The following is a 14,683-nucleotide window of genomic DNA, read 5'->3' as shown; positions in this document are numbered from 1 at the left end:
AAGTGAGATGTAGCAGGGACCCCCTACTACATATTGCATGAAATTAAGTTGCATATTAAACTGGGCCTACAATAACTGTTAGGGCAACCTAAAGCCTTCTTACATAGCCTACCTTTTTTTCATAAGCTATTAAAATATTAATTGTTGGCATGATTTTATATATCATTTTAATGTTATGTGGCACAGAAAATCTAGGATTAACTATCTGTGGGCTGATATCTTAGTGACTACCTTACCTTTAGGCCAGTAAGCCTATTATCAGTGGGAATTTATATTTGCTAATAATATGTTGGCATTGTTTTTTTTTCTTTTAAAGACTCAAAAATTTACAATAATTTGGAGCCCCCCCTGCAATGACACTGAGGACCCCCTGTTGAAGATCTCTGCCTTACATTACTTTTACTTTTATACTTGAAGTAGTTTTGAAACCAGTACTTTTACACTTTTACTTAAGTAAAACGCTTGAGTTGATACTTCAACTTCTACAAGTCTTTTCAAACCCTAGTATCTATACTTCTACTTGAGTAATGAATGTGAATACTTTTGACACCTCTGCCTGAGATAAATTATGTTATGATTTGACACTATAAATAAAATTAAAACAATGACAAATATTGTCCAGAAACCCACAAAGCAGTGCTCAGAAATTCTGTTGAAGAAACTGTATATCCAACATTACCAATGTTAGGCTTAATGTGACAACATACAAGTACTGATTTATTTTACTGTGACCAGCCCTAGGGGCAGCTGCCTCTTAACCTAAATTTAGCATAGGAAATCCAAGAGTACGGATTTGAAAGTAGAAAATCTGGGTTATTGGATACAAATGTCTCACTGGTTAAAACATTTTTACAAGTTAAAATTTTTTTTTTTAATTGTAACTGTCATGTCACAAACAGAACCATAGACTTTGTATAAAGTAACCAGAACTGTAGTACAAAAATGTGTATAAACAATGCACAAACCATTTCTGGCTCATATAAAGCAGTGTGTAGTGGCTCAGATGCAGTTCTCAGAGCAGACAGAAACTTTAGCCCAACTCAGCACGGTCTTTAGCAAGAAGCTGCTTTCACCTGTAAACGATATATATCAACTGAAACAGTCCAATATTTTGTGGCTATCTTCAACAACTTTGAAATGTGACAATCTGGATGGTCCATAGCCTGTGTGCATCATATCTATTCTATCAGAGGTACACAACACTGATAGGACGGATGTGATGAGTCAATAAGAGCACATGACCACTGAGTTTATTTCAGACTCTGTCTCGGTTAGCTTCTCAGCTTCAGGGGGAGCTCTGACTGTGAATACAGCAAGGGCAGCAGTGTAGCAAGTCATGGATGAAGAGATCACACTCCACACAGAACACACTGCGACATGATGGACAGGTGAATATCTAGAGACAGACACAGAGAGGGAGAGAGAGCAGATAAATCAAGATGGATAATGGGACTAAAGTTGCAATGAATAAATGAATGCAAGTACACATTATTACATTTAATATTAAAATGTATATATTAGGACTGTCAAAATTAACGCGTTCATAACAAGCTAACGCAAATTTCTTTCTTCTTTTTAATCACCACTAACTGTTTCAACGCGTGATTAATGAACACACGTTCTGTGATTAAAAAAAAAAAAAAAAAAAAGCATGATTAATTAAATAACTAAAAGTAATTAAAGCTGCAAACAGCGATGGACGGGCCCTCGCGCCTTGGCGCACGTCGGGGTTACCGGCGGACGCCGCTCCTTGCGACCGTGCATTTGCGCGGCACTCAGACGCCACAAATCGTCAACAATGAAAAGGGAACTCCCTGCCTAGTTCAACAATACCTCACAGAAGACTCTACGTCATACGGTTCATTAGCTGTGAAAAGGGGTGTGGCTAAAGCATAGGGGGCGGGTCCAACCATCACCAATTAAAAAGGAAGTCTCTGCTGAGTTCAATGATGCCTCCACAAGACTATACCTTAGATGGGTCAGCATGTATGAAAGGGGGCGTAGCTTGAACATAGGGGGCGGGCCAAACCATCACCAATGAAGAAGGAAGTATCTGCTGAGTTCATTGATACCTCACACAAGGGTCACAAAGGTTTAAGATATTAAACGGTTCAAATTGTATGAAAGGAGGCGGGGCTTAAGCATAGGGGGCGGGTCAAACCATGACCAATTAAAAACAGTCTCTGCTGAGTTCAATGACACCTCACACGAGACTCTACCTTAAACGGTTCAAATGTTATGAAAGGGGGCGTAGCCTGAGTAAGTGGGCGTGGTCATATTATAGGGTCGGCTCAGTATCACATGTAGACCACACATTTTAAGTTTCATGTAAATCGGATGATGTTTGTCATATAAGGCGCATTTCCTGTTGCAGCTTTAATTATTTTTTGCGTTATTTTTAGCGCTATGACCAAAAGTCAATTTTGCCCTGTAGGTGTCCTCAGGCCTGGACCCTTGTCAATCGTGAGAAATTTTGGGCAGATACGACAACGTACACTCAAGTTACAACAACTTCTTTGTTCATCGCTAAACACTCAAAATGGCCGCCACGCCACGCCCACACCCGCTATGACTTTAAGTAAATATCGGCCTTTATTTGTCCTCAGGGTTGGACTCTTATGAATCCTGAAAAGTTTCGAGGTAATCGGACAATGTACACTTGAGTTAAACCCACTTCCTGTTTCGGCGGCAAAACGCACAAAATGGCCACCCCGCCACGCCCTATGACGAAAAGTTTTTCTTTTAACAACTTTTCATCTTTAACGTCTTAAGATGGCACAGACCGAGTTTGAAGTTGATCGGATGAAATCTCTAGGAGGAGTTCGTTAAAGTACGACATGTGGAAATGGCCAAAATCGCACTCATTTCGAACTTTGAAATCAAAATTGCGGACTTCCTGTTGGGTTTAGGGTATGGCTCTAATTACGTTTTTTGTACATCTTGACATGCTTCATATGTGTACCAAGTTTCGTGAGTCTACATTAAAAGCACTTCAGGGGCTCAATTTTTTTTAACTTTCTAGGGGGCGCTAGTGAGCCATTTTCGTGCGCCTATTCCCAAAACCCATAAAATACGTAAATTTTCACCAGACTTGATGCGACCGCCAAATTTGGTGAGTTTTCGAATATGTTAAGCCCCTCAAAAAGGCAATTCATTTGACGGGAAAAAGAAAGAATAGAAAGAAAGAAAGAATGAAAGAAAGAAAGATAGGTTTCAATAGGGCCTTTGCTGCTGTCGGCGCTCGGGCCCTAATAAAACAGCCCTAATATATGTTAATCAATCCAGCCATTTATTATTGCAGTTCCACATAGTTGGGGGACTCATAGACAGACTTAAAAAAGAATAGTCAAAATTGAAGCAGCAGAGGCCAAGACAGCTCTAAGACACTGGATTTTTCAGTTCCTATAATGCAACACAATGGTGTCTCTATTAAACCTCCCCTTCCTAGTAAATATCTGATAGTTTATTAGACTGCCATAGTGGTAGTAGTACCACACATCTAGTTTGTAATGCAGGCATTTTGTTTACTGGAAGATTACTGGTAATTGTGGCAGTAAATATGATAAAGATCAGGGTGGCCAAGGCATTAAAACAAAGACTATGGAACGGCAACGTCCACGGTTCACATCGTCATTACCCATCGCTCTCTTCCCTTGTTTCCTGTCATCCCTCTACCGTCATTGGCTGGTACTAGCGGTACTGTTGGTTATTAGAATTAAGGCATAAAATGCCAAAAAAAATATTATAATACTAATTTATAATCCTAGATCAATTTAAATTATCTGAGCAACCCCCCTGTACCCCTTGGTAACTGAAGACGTACACCCTGGATTACATGTATCTCTGGTTGGAAATAACTGATACACCATCATCAGCATTATTTTCTCAGACTTGGAAAAGATCCTTCAGAGTTACAGAAGGTATTTTACAACAGTTTTTTTACAAGCTGAATAGCACTTTCTGTGACGCGTAAACGGGACTTTTAAAAATATGGGGAGTGAACCTTTAAAAAGGGAAAAAGTATGTTCTACCATCTAATGGCGTTTTTCCATTACATGGTACCTGCTCGACTCTACTCGGCTCGACCCAGCTGCAGTGCCCCGTCCTCCATTTTCCATTGGAGATTTAGTACCACATCATGCCTGAGGCGAGCCTGGCTGGTCATCATAGCGACACCGCAGGAAACTGCCGTGACCTAACGCGACACACACACAGAACGTCAAAGGTGTGTTGTTTTTGACTCTCGCATGTGGCTGTTGCCCCAGCCAGAAGACTAATTTTGTTTCAAAAGAAGCTGGAGGCAGCAAAAAAAACAAACTGCTGGCTAAACTATTTAAAAATGGCGGTTTTGTTCAGGACACTCCCGTCTGTCGCTAGCAGTGATTATGCAGTGATTAGTGATGATTTTCTCTGACCAATCGGTAGTCTGCAGGTTTTCACGTCACCTTTTGGCTTAGCTCACTTGGAACCTGGACGGAGGTGGTACTAAAAAAAGTACCTGTTAGCATCTACCAAGGACTTTTTTTTGTAATGGAAAACGAAAAAAGGCGAGTAGAGTCGAGGCGAGTCAAGCAGGTACCATGTAATGGAAAAACGCCATAAAAGGCCTCTACAGATCCAGACATACACTCAGCTACTGTACTTACACTTTTATCTTTCAGTTCCCCTTGACAAGCTTGACAGAACCTGAAACCAAATCACAAGAAGTTTAGATACACAGCAGCACAATATCTGCGTGTGATTGCGTGAGTTTATCAGAGCTACCTGTCTTCTTGAAACTCCTCCACAGGACTCTCTATAAAGGCTTGGAGGGGGAAGAGGTGGTGGAAAGATCTGGCGAGATGGGGAGCCGACACCAGAGTCAAACCTTTGAGAAAAAACACCACACACACCAGTCAAAGCTACTTCTATTGGTTTAAACACAGTATTTTAAAAACAGCAAAAAAGAACTACTGTACTTTTTTGACACCTCAAGAAAATTAATCAAAGTTTCCTCTAATCTTACAATGACATGCTGTACACACACAAATAGACTGTATCCTTCCGTCATACATACCACAGACTTTACACTCTACGGGAAGCTCTGTGTACTTGGCGTGGCACTGCGGGCAGAAGTATCCTCCCAGAGACAGACCTGGTGCACTGCTGCTGTCCAGATGACTGGAAGACACACACACCAGAAGCAGCTCATTGCAAAGAAAATTCACTTTACCTTTACTTTAATACACAGTGGCTGCTCACTTCTGGCTACAAGGTTTAAAATCACAGTTTTCGACTCACGACATGCTGAATGAAGGCTTGGCATCCTGGTCAGTCAGAGCGGCGATGATGTGCTGAGGAAAACCTGAGAAAACAAGTGTGTGTGAGAAAAATATTCAACAGGTGCTCATTCATTTTCTTAATGGTTTGATGAGGAACAAGAATTAATGTATTTTATGGAAGAAAAAACCTTTTATTGGTGCCTTTAATGTCTAATAAGTAGGGTTGGGTACCGAAACGCGGTGCCAATAGGGCACCAGTTCCAACGTTAACGGTAGTAACAAGACCGAATAAGAACGAAAATTTTGGGGACTCATTTCGGTGCCTGACTTTTTTTTAACCGTCCCCAGGTGTTCCGGCGTCAACTTGCGTGACGTCAGTGCCACTACTCACACATTTGTTGATCAGAACTTATAGTGAGAGGATCAATGAAGATGCCAATAGCAAAACACTCCAAGGTTTGGCTGCATTTCACATCTAAGGATGCAGAATCTGCGACATGCAACAGATACCTTAAACCAATGTCATGCAAGGGAGGTAACACGTTGAATTTGAAGAAGCATCTGGCAACACATGGAGTTTATTTAAAAGCCAAACAATGCACCGTGTTTGATAACCTACGTGACGCAAGGCCGAGCATTTCAACAGCAGCAGCCAGTGTCGGACTTGCCGGACAAATTGAAGAGAGTCTCAGCCCTGCCAGTGTGATGGTGGACATCACAGATGATGATGATGATGACGACGACGACGACAGCAGCCGTTACTCTTCGGGTAAGTCTAGTAATTTAATGCAAACCGTAAATCTTGCATATCAAGTAGGCTAGCAAACACCGTTGCCATTCAACAGCGTGTGTGACAACGTGTGCTATGTCCTATAATATGTCCCGAAATAAAAGGGTATTGTTTTTAAGCACCGGAACCATTTAAAAAATACAGAGTAGGCACCGGTATCGGATAAAATGGGGAGGTTCTTAGTTCTTAGCACATTTTGTGCTTCAGTATTTAGGGCAGTAGGACGTGCATTTGGGATGGAGCAAAAATAAACTATAGTGTGTGTGTGTGTGTGTGTGTTTTCGTGGTAATGACGGAACACATGGCATTTGTTGACTATAAGAAAAATATATTATATTGCCAGCCTTATTGTTTAAGAACAAAAACCAGGACTTTCACCATGTTACCCGTGAGATTTTACATTTGGATCCCTGCAATTAAAATAATTGCCAAATGTATCACTTTTCGCTAACATTGATATCCTAACTTGGAGATCAAACAGAATACAAATTTCTCTTTGACATGTTTACCCACTTTGTAAGATGCAGTCCTAGGTCTGTGATGGAGCTGATTCTTTACCAAAGATGGAGAGAGATAGAACCACATCTGAATACTGACCCATGCGTATTAAAGAGCATTCAGATGAGGAACTGGCTGGAGGAGGTATGACATGCAGCATCAGCAGCTCTTTGAAGTGGCTCTCATCCAGGATAACGTGGTACGACCCGCCCGTCTCCCTGGTCAATACTGTACACACCCTGACCTCTGCTGACAGGCCGATTACAGACACCCGCACTTTCAGAGACTTTAGGGTCTGACAGAAAAGGAACATGGTTATTCATAACAGTATTTTTTTTTTTTTTATTTCTTTTGGAGCATGAGAGAAAGACAATAAATGTGGGGAAAGACATGGTTACATTAACATTAAAGCATTTATTCCATCTATCTATAAATCGGGATATCTCAGTAAGTATCTGCAGCAAAGCAGCAGCACAAGAGCAGTAAAGCAGCAGGGGCGGGGAGTTGCTGAATCCGAACAAGGCTCATTGATTGCAATTCACCTGCTACTGGTGTCTTGCCAAAAACTCATTGCTGTCTACTCTACATGCAAATGATGAATTACTGAAATTGTTGGGTCTTTGTAAATTATAGAGTGTGATCTAGACCAGTGGTTCCCAACCTTTTTTCCTTGGCGCCCCCCCTACTCATGTCTAAGAAAAGCTGAGCACCCCCCCACCCAAAACCGAAGTTGAGGTAACTCTCGAGATAGAGCCTCTTTCTTTTTTGATACAGAGTTATCAGTTATCAGCACTGTTTCTCCGGCATGTTTCATTCATAAAATAGTGATGCCGTGGGGCAGGAAAATTGAGGATACAACAAAATATATAGTTTTCATACAGACTTTTGTATACATTAGATATTCTAGTGTATTATAATTTGTTTAACATGTGCAAAACATTTTTTTTTACCTCAACCTCAAACCAGATAAAGACTCGCGCCCCCCCTGTGATCTTTGCCGCCCCCCCTGGGGGTGCCCGGACCCCAGGTTGGGAACCACTGATCTAGACCTACTCTATCTGTAAAGTGTCTTGAGATAACTCTTGTTATGATTTTATACTATAAATAAAACTGAATCTAAATAGAGAACACGCTGAATCTCTAGATGAGCCGCAGCCGAGCCACACTGCAACATTTGTTACAGGTTGGGGCTCTCTAGCACATTGTTTTGTTGCGCACATTTCTCCGACCATTCTGCACGCTGCTCAGCCGGGTTCCCTGCTTCTACCACCAGGGCCACATCACCTAAAACTACCACGATGTGAGACTGCTACTCGAAAAAAGCAGACACGTTGAACCGCAGCCTAACCATAACTGATTAAACCTGCATAAAACACAAATTACAAAATAACACATATTGACAAGGCACTTTACTTATGCTATATATAAAACTGTCGGTGACCGAACAGTGCAAGATCTGCTTTTCAAATGTTTAGTAAGTAAAAAGAGATGGATTATCACTCAGCACAATGTACTTCAAGGTGGAAATTTTCATCTCATATAGCATTAATGCTGGATAGTTTAAGGCTTCATAATTTAAGAATCTGAATCTCGGTCAGGTAAATGTACAGTATCCCACAAAAGTGAGTACACCCCTCACATTTTAGTAAATATTTCATTGTATCTTTTAATGGGACAACACTGAAGAAATGACACTTTGCTACAATGTAAAGTATTACGTTTACAGCTTGTATAACAGTGTAAATGTGCAGTCCCCTCAAAATAACTCAACACACAGCCATTAATGTCTAAACCGCTGGCAACAAAAGTCAGTACACCCCTATGTTAAATTCCCATAGAGGCAGGCAGATTTTTATTTTTAAAGGTTATTTCATGGATCCAGGATACTATGCATCCTGATAAAGTTCCCTTGGCCTTTGGAATTAAAATAGCCCCACATCATCACAGTCCGTTAGCCTAATAGCTAGTTTGATTTGCATTGAGAGATGATTTTATGGAAAGTAACCCATGCCAATCTCTAGGTATGGTGAAGGGCATGTGATGATGTGGGGCTATTTTAATTCCAAAGATATAATATATAATAAGATATAATTAAAAGATATAATGAAATATTTACTAAAATGTGAGGGGTGTACTCACTTTTGTGAGATACTGTATGTTTTCCTCTGAAGAACAAGTACACGGTAAGTCAGTAGTATAGGCCTACAGTTGCATATTAAGTGCTTTGGGGTTCTTCTATAAGTTATTTTGGAGTACAATGGTTTTGAAGAAAGCTGCAAGCAGCAATACAGGTGGCCAAGCAATCGGCCCATTCCAAACAGGTATGTTTTGAACGGACACTGCACTAGTAATTTAAATGCCAGATACTCAGTAAGCTTAGCAGCTGAACTGCATATCAACTAAGACAATGACTGTGCACCCATAGTCAAGGGTTCAAGGTGTGACTTCACCTTAATCAGCTCACAGATGTTGGCTGGGTCACATGTAGTAAGGCTGCTGAGGATTATCAGGATCTCCCGGCTTGTATGTCCAGGCATGTGCCTTCATACAAAGACAGATACCAGGTGAGGGACATTCAGTAATATTAAAAAGGAACCAATCTAGAACATAAACACCTGCAAAACCTACTTGAGGGTCTGTATGGCCAGGTTGAGAGAATTGTATATGGATGGCTCTCCTAAACACACAGTGTCCACTGCTTTCTTCAGAGCAGCAGTGTGCTTCTTTGGATTTCCTGGTGGTGAAACAAGAAAACGCATCAACCGCTGGGTGAAGGGGGTTAGCCCCGAAGTGAGCATCTGAAGCAGGAACGGTTAATGCCATAAGCATTTCAATAAAGGGTGGAGCCTTGCATTCTCACCTGACAGATCAGTAAGCTTCTCAGCCCTTTTATTCTTCGTGGTGATAATGCCTAGCTGAAAACACATAACATGTTGTTAGGCCACTGGCAATCTGGTGAAAATCTATATTTTAACTTCCCCATTGCAACAAAATCAACAGTACCAGTTGAGTTCTATGTCTTTGTTATTGGACCAAATCACCTTAGACAAACCTAATTTTATGTTTAGATAATGTATGTCTGCTTGTTGGAAAGCTAACTAGTGGACGACCAGCAGCTACAATCTCTGTCTTGTTGTAAATTACGGTTTTGAGACCTTCTTTATACATCCATATTATATGCATTACTTTACATTATTTACTACATTTTATGAGACACAAGTGATTATTGGTTTATCTACAAAATCTAATTTAAAATAAATAAATGACACCTGATACCTTGAGATATGCAATTGGTTATACAGAAATTACATTACTGGTTCTGATTTAGTGCATTGCTGATATAATATAGTTACAGTCTTGGAAAATCAATCAGTTTAGAATCTCCATCTGCTGTTATCTACCTTCTTTAATTTACAAATTAATTGGCACCATGGCCAAAAGTAGTAGCAATGCACTGACAGGTCTGGGAACCTTTCACTTCCTCTGTACTTACAACATGATGGTACAGGCCTACACTCAATACTTGTATCTTTATACAAGAAAAAAAAATGTTCTCCAGTAAACTCACCTGAACCTGCTGTGTTTAAACAAGAGCTGAAGGGATTTAAATGCAAGAGTCAAACATGCACAGAAGTCATGATTGTATAAACATACCTGACTGATGGGGTTTTGGTCAAAATACTCATCAACAAAAGTTTCCAACAGCTGAAGAGGAAAGAATAAAGGAGATGGTGCTTTACAATTAATCATACCAAATGGTTGCTGGTAAACAGTGTGATGAGTCTGCTCAGACTGATCTCATGAAGTGGTGTATGTATGACACGCCAATTCGTATGCCATTTTGGCGTGTTATCAAGACGCATAATCGCTTTTTAGCACGTTTATCAACGCAATTCGCCCGCCACTGACCTACATTACGAGTGAATTTTCGCCGTAGCGAGTAGTATAAAAGGTACGTAGGTCCGCGTAAGGAGGTTGGTTGGGATGGTGGATGGGTAAAACACAGGACTTTCACCCAGAAGAGCCAGGATTGCGTCCCGCGTGTGGCGATTTTCAGCGTTTTTTTTTTTTTAAGCCTTCCCCAATGTTTCTTTCCTAAACCCAACCGTTTATCATTTTCCTAAGCGTGTTTTTGTCTTTTTTTCTGTGTTTTTGTCGCTTTTTTGTGTTACTAAAGCCTTTCCCTGTGTTCTTTTCCTAAACCCAACCTTTTTTTTTTTTTTTTTTTTTTTTTTTTTACGCGTGAAGTTGTTCTCACGATAGTACGTCACGTTCTCAACATGCAACGTGGCAACGCCACGTGGTGGGTATGTTTACATCTGCTGTAGCCTATACAGCGTAGACATACACGTGGATAGCTGAAACTGCGTACAGATAACGCACCATTTGGCTTTAGGAAAGTGGCGTGTATGTTTACGCAAAGTCATGATGCCATGTTGGTCTGCTACAGAATTTACCTTCAGAGTAGAGGTGAGGCGGTTTGGTTTCAAGTCCTGGTCTTCCATACTTCTTGAACAGTCAATCACCACATGGAGGTGCCGCATCTAGAGCACATGATATCTTGAAGTATTTGATATGGATACATTTGCAAACATGACATTTTATTTTACTAATAGCAATTTTCCACACACTAGGCTTTTTACTTGCAATAAACTTGAATTCGTTTCACTCCTTAGACCTTCATCAGGATAATGAGCGAGATTTCTTTTTTCTTTTTCTTTCTCACAAAAAGAAAAAAAATCCCTTGAACTTGCTATAGCACCAATCAATAATTTCTGGATAGAAAACTCCTGTGTCCCCATACAGGGAGGAGGAACAACAGGATATAACTCTAGAGTAATTGTATCCTAAAAGAAGTTTAGAATGACGGCAGCTAGCTTCTTCTGAACAACATGCCCAGACAGTGAAAATAACCTCTCACATGGCACGTAAGTACTTGCGTGCAAGGCAGGCCATCTCACTGTGTTCTTTATCCATTTCTGCTCAAGGTGGTTTGTTTCTGCTAGCCACCCACAATGTTACAGCTGCATCGCTTCATGATTTCCCAAACTACGGAGCGCCCCAAAAATTAATTTTCGTTTACTCTTTACTATCGTGTTCATTTTGACAGCCCTTATTATATTTCACATCTTTTTACAGTATTGATATAATTCAACTTTTCAATGGCATCCACTAATTAAACCCATTCCTACTACTTCTTACACATTCAAGCTAGCAATCCAGTCTACACTGCATACAGTATTCACACTGCAATTGCTTCAGAAATTGCATTCTCTAATTATAGACTGTAGGCTCTTTGCTGCCGCTGGCGGATTCAGGCAAAACGCTGTTTTGTTGTATATATAGCAATGTTTTTTTTATATGCAGTTTCCCTTTTTGAATGACAAATAGATTTATGTGACAAATTAATTGATTGAATAAAAAGGTTCTGCATGAAGGAGAACTTACTCACCATTCCAAGCCTTACTTGTCCATGGCTCTCTATCACCCTACGAAACATATATATAAAAAAAAGCATAAAGGAAAATTGTAGTAAGTAGTACATACATTGATTATAGAGGGAAAAGAGCAAAAAGAAAAATGCATTTAAAAAGTGCAATAGAGATTATGTTATGTTGTACCTCCAACACAGAAAAAAAGGGCTCAATTACAATATAACAAAGAAGTGTCTAGGAAAATAGAAAAGTCTTAAGAATAATAACTAATCATTCTCACATATTTTTGTCAGCAACCTGCACCCACACATACACACCTTTTTCTTTTGGACTGGAACAGGATCTCTTCCACTGTGGCTTTTAGTGAGCCAGATTCGTCCTCCTTCAGCACCTCCCTGTTGTAGAATACCTACTTTTTACCATGCTGCATCAAATGACATTATCTCGAGTTGAAAATCTCTATATAGTTTACGGTCTTACCATGTCCTCTCATAGCCCCCTTCCCAGCGCTTGGCTCTCTCTGGTTCTTCATCCATTATGTCTGCAAGCCAGGATACACCTAACTCTTATTTTAATAAAACATTACATTTAAAACTGGTTTGTGAATTATTTTTATGCCGAAACCCATTTATCAAAAGACACGAATGATTCCTAAAAGACCGCGTTCAATAGTATAGGCAGTAACGACTAAAGGGTCGTATAAATACCTAGCTAACGGAACCAAAACAACTTCATGGCAAACATTTTAGGAGATTCTAGCGTTACCATAAACAATAACGTTAGCTAACAGACTTAACGTTAGCCGAATTATTTGATGACCTTACAGTTAACCAATAACATCATGTACATATGTTGTCATGTGTGCCAAATATTGTATACATTATATCAGAACACGCTAATAATTCCTTAAAGACTGTTTTGACAAGAGTATGGACTAATAGACACAGTTTGGAGTTCCAAGTATACTGAATGGAGTTTGGCATGACCCAGTGCCAAAACAGAAAACATTATCGGATAAAATAGCTAACGCTATCCTTGCAGTAACATAGTCATTTCTTGGCCACAAGTGATTTACGTTAACGTTACTCGAAGTTATTAAAAAAAAGCTACCTAAACTTGAACTAACGTTAAAATAAAAGCTAACGTTATAGCAAAGCCGGTCTACTTTCTTATTAGAAATTCTTTGGTTATAGTTAGCTTTTATTTACAGCAAGCTAGCTAACAGTTCAGTTTAAGAGCATCATTAGAGGTTGTTTAACTAGCTAGCTAGCTAACGTTAATTCCTGCTGCTAACGTGAACGAAGTTATGATATGTATCATCTAGTTAATACCTTAATATTGTGCGTGATACAACTTAGTTTCTCACTATGCAAGCGTTAACGTTAGTTAAAAATCAGTTGTAGCTACAATAAGGATCCCACGTAACTTCCACGCAAGTCCCGCCCTACGAAGCAGCTCGATTGGTTGGGGTAAGAATAACCGATTGGTCAGGGGATAGTGGCGCGTTCATGCCACCTCGGAATAACAGGGACCGCCCCCGTGGTTACGTTGTTTTTCCGACTGGCGGCGTTCACTTGGTCGGGATCATATTTGGCATAACCAGTGGTTAAATTGGCTTTTGTAGGGAGGGGGAGCCCTTATTTACGGAGAATGGTCGTCATTCAAAATCGTGCCGTAAAATGACTTAATGTGTTTTTACACCAAATGGGCTCTTTTTCCAGTATTAATGTGTAAGGTAGGGTTGATAAGTTATTCAAACAAAGAGAAATACTTCACAATTCACTTACTTTATTATTATTTTTTAACCTTTTATAGGCTAACAGGCCTAATGAATTTCACCCTTGGAAAATGTATGAAATTGAACATGTTTGAAAATATTGGTTGGCAAATATGTAAACATCTTTTTAAATAAGAAAATTATGTTGATTTAAGAGAATCAGAAACCACTATTATAGCCTTTTTAACAGTGATTGGCTTGCCCAGTTTGTTAGATGGCACCAACATTTGGTTTGATCATAACTGGCCTGGCAACCCAAAGTCCAAGGTTTTGCTTCCAGATTTGTTTGGTGACTTATGATGTGGGGGTCTGGGGGTGCTCCCGCAGAATTTTTTTTAGCATTAAACACTTCATTTTCTGCATTTTGGTGAATTTTTATGCACCTATTTCTACCTTTATCTTTATATAAAGAAACATAGGCTACAATCCAAATATAACAACATAATGGAAAATATTGCAGTAAGGCTGTCAGGAATTCTGTATTGCTTTCATATTCTGTATTTTGTATTCTGTATTTATTCTCCTTTAGATTGACTTTTCTAATTATATCTGAGTCAGCACACATGTAGCTTAGGCATCATTTATTCTTCCCTTTTTTGCATCTTTTGTTGGGGAAGTAACCTCCGTAAATGTGCATATGACAATTATTCACCTCAGTGATACATTATTCATTTAATGTATTAATAAACCTCTTGATTGTAATATTTCAGATGATTGAGCAAGATTTCTGCTCATGTCCAAAACTTTGTGCACATTCAAAATATAACTCATCCCATCTGTGCTCTCTGAGATTTGATGGAGTCGTGATATTTTGTGAAAAAAAAATAGTTATAATATAGGCTATTACGAGAATAAAGTCACTATATTTTAGAAAATAATGTATAGGCTACCTGCACCGTAGTGTGCTGTGCATTACGTGATT

At 39.6% G+C, this 14,683-nt stretch overlaps 1 protein-coding gene across 5 annotated transcripts; it reads right to left on the bottom strand.

Moving 5' to 3' along the window:
- Positions 1 to 1,234: 1,234 nt before the first annotated feature.
- gtf2h2 (general transcription factor IIH, polypeptide 2) lies at positions 1,235 to 13,444 on the bottom strand. 5 transcript variants are annotated; one of them, XM_028577429.1, is made up of 15 exons: positions 13,316 to 13,444; positions 12,465 to 12,549; positions 12,302 to 12,379; positions 12,002 to 12,038; positions 11,007 to 11,093; positions 10,204 to 10,254; positions 9,410 to 9,464; positions 9,178 to 9,283; positions 9,000 to 9,090; positions 6,649 to 6,844; positions 5,281 to 5,344; positions 5,057 to 5,160; positions 4,765 to 4,867; positions 4,647 to 4,686; positions 1,235 to 1,396 (listed from the first exon to the last, which is right to left on the bottom strand). In XM_028577429.1, the coding sequence occupies exons 2-15, from the start codon at positions 12,518 to 12,520 to the stop codon at positions 1,286 to 1,288; spliced, it is 1,179 nt and encodes a 392-aa protein (XP_028433230.1). In that variant the 5' UTR covers positions 12,521 to 12,549; positions 13,316 to 13,444; the 3' UTR covers positions 1,235 to 1,285. The 5 variants fall into 5 exon arrangements, with proteins under 5 accessions (XP_028433230.1, XP_028433233.1, XP_028433229.1 ...); XM_028577432.1 differs by having other exon boundaries at positions 12,465 to 12,525; XM_028577428.1 differs by having other exon boundaries at positions 13,343 to 13,444.
- Positions 13,445 to 14,683: the final 1,239 nt, after the last annotated feature.

Source organism: Perca flavescens, chromosome 5 (genome assembly GCF_004354835.1).
Source record: "Perca flavescens isolate YP-PL-M2 chromosome 5, PFLA_1.0, whole genome shotgun sequence".
In the NCBI taxonomy this organism is placed as follows: domain Eukaryota; kingdom Metazoa; phylum Chordata; class Actinopteri; order Perciformes; family Percidae; genus Perca; species Perca flavescens.
The sequence above is the reverse complement of the archived record's forward strand: the minus strand, read 5'-3'. Positions and strand labels throughout refer to the sequence as shown.

What these genes read in the sequence shown, in the direction of transcription:
- gtf2h2 (XM_028577429.1), bottom strand. Translation starts at nt 12,520, where the DNA reads ATGGATGAAGAACCAGAGAGAGCCAAGCGCTGGGAAGGGGGCTATGAG. An exon ending in AAGCCTTCATTCAGCATGTC is followed by an intron (nt 5,161 to 5,280) that starts GTGAGTCGAAAA and finishes TGTGTCTTCCAG; the next exon opens with TCATCTGGACAGCAGCAGTG. An exon ending in GGGAACTGAAAGATAAAAGT is followed by an intron (nt 1,397 to 4,646) that starts GTAAGTACAGTA and finishes GTCTGTCTCTAG; the next exon opens with ATATTCACCTGTCCATCATG.